The 575-nt window shown below is 63.3% G+C and overlaps 1 protein-coding gene across 1 annotated transcript in view; it reads right to left on the bottom strand.

Annotated features, from left to right (window-relative positions):
- The window catches only part of Sox9 (SRY-box transcription factor 9), a gene marked incomplete at its 5' end in the record, with an annotated part of 9,063 nt that overhangs the window by 7,314 nt on the left and 1,174 nt on the right, over positions 1-575 (bottom strand). The window contains one exon of the mRNA XM_033767415.1: positions 131-384. Coding sequence (XP_033623306.1) covers positions 131-384 — 254 coding nt within the window. The remainder of the gene's footprint in view (positions 1-130; positions 385-575) is intronic.

The raw sequence follows: 575 nt of genomic DNA, 5'->3' as shown, positions 1-575 counted from the left end.
TGTGTGTGTGTGTGTGTGTGTGTGTGTGCGCGCGCGCGCGCCCTGGGCTGGAAGCGGAGCAGAATTAGGCGCTCAAGGTACAGCTGCCCTCCCCAGGGAGCGGTGGCCAGGCCTGGGGGGGGTCGCTCACCCGAGTGCTCGCCGGGGGAGTGCACCTCGCTCATGCCAGAGGAGGAGTGAGGGGAGTCGGCCTGCAGCGCCTTGAAGATGGCGTTTGGGGAGATGTGCGTCTGCTCTGCGGCCTCCTCCGCCTCCGCCTGGCCGTTCTTCACCGACTTCCTCCGCCGCGGCTGGTACTTGTAATCCGGGTGGTCCTTCTTGTGCTGCACGCGCAGCCGCTCAGCTTCCTCCACGAAAGGCCGCTTCTCGCTCTCGTTGAGAAGTCTGGGGTGGGGAGGGGGGCGCAGAGGGAAAGAGGGAGGGGTCAGCTAAACGGCCGAGCGGTCGGGCTCCCATCACCCGGCTCCTCCACACTGCCTCCACCTTCCCTCCTCCCTCCACCCTGCTCTCCGCTCCCCAGCCGCCCTGGCTCCGAACTTTTCTTAAAAAAAAAAAAAAAAAAAAAAAAAAAAAAA

This window comes from Fukomys damarensis, unplaced genomic scaffold (genome assembly GCF_012274545.1).
Source record: "Fukomys damarensis isolate Sample0158 unplaced genomic scaffold, DMR_v1.0_HiC HiC_scaffold_23, whole genome shotgun sequence".
Lineage (NCBI taxonomy): Eukaryota > Metazoa > Chordata > Mammalia > Rodentia > Bathyergidae > Fukomys > Fukomys damarensis.
The sequence above is the reverse complement of the archived record's forward strand: the minus strand, read 5'-3'. Positions and strand labels throughout refer to the sequence as shown.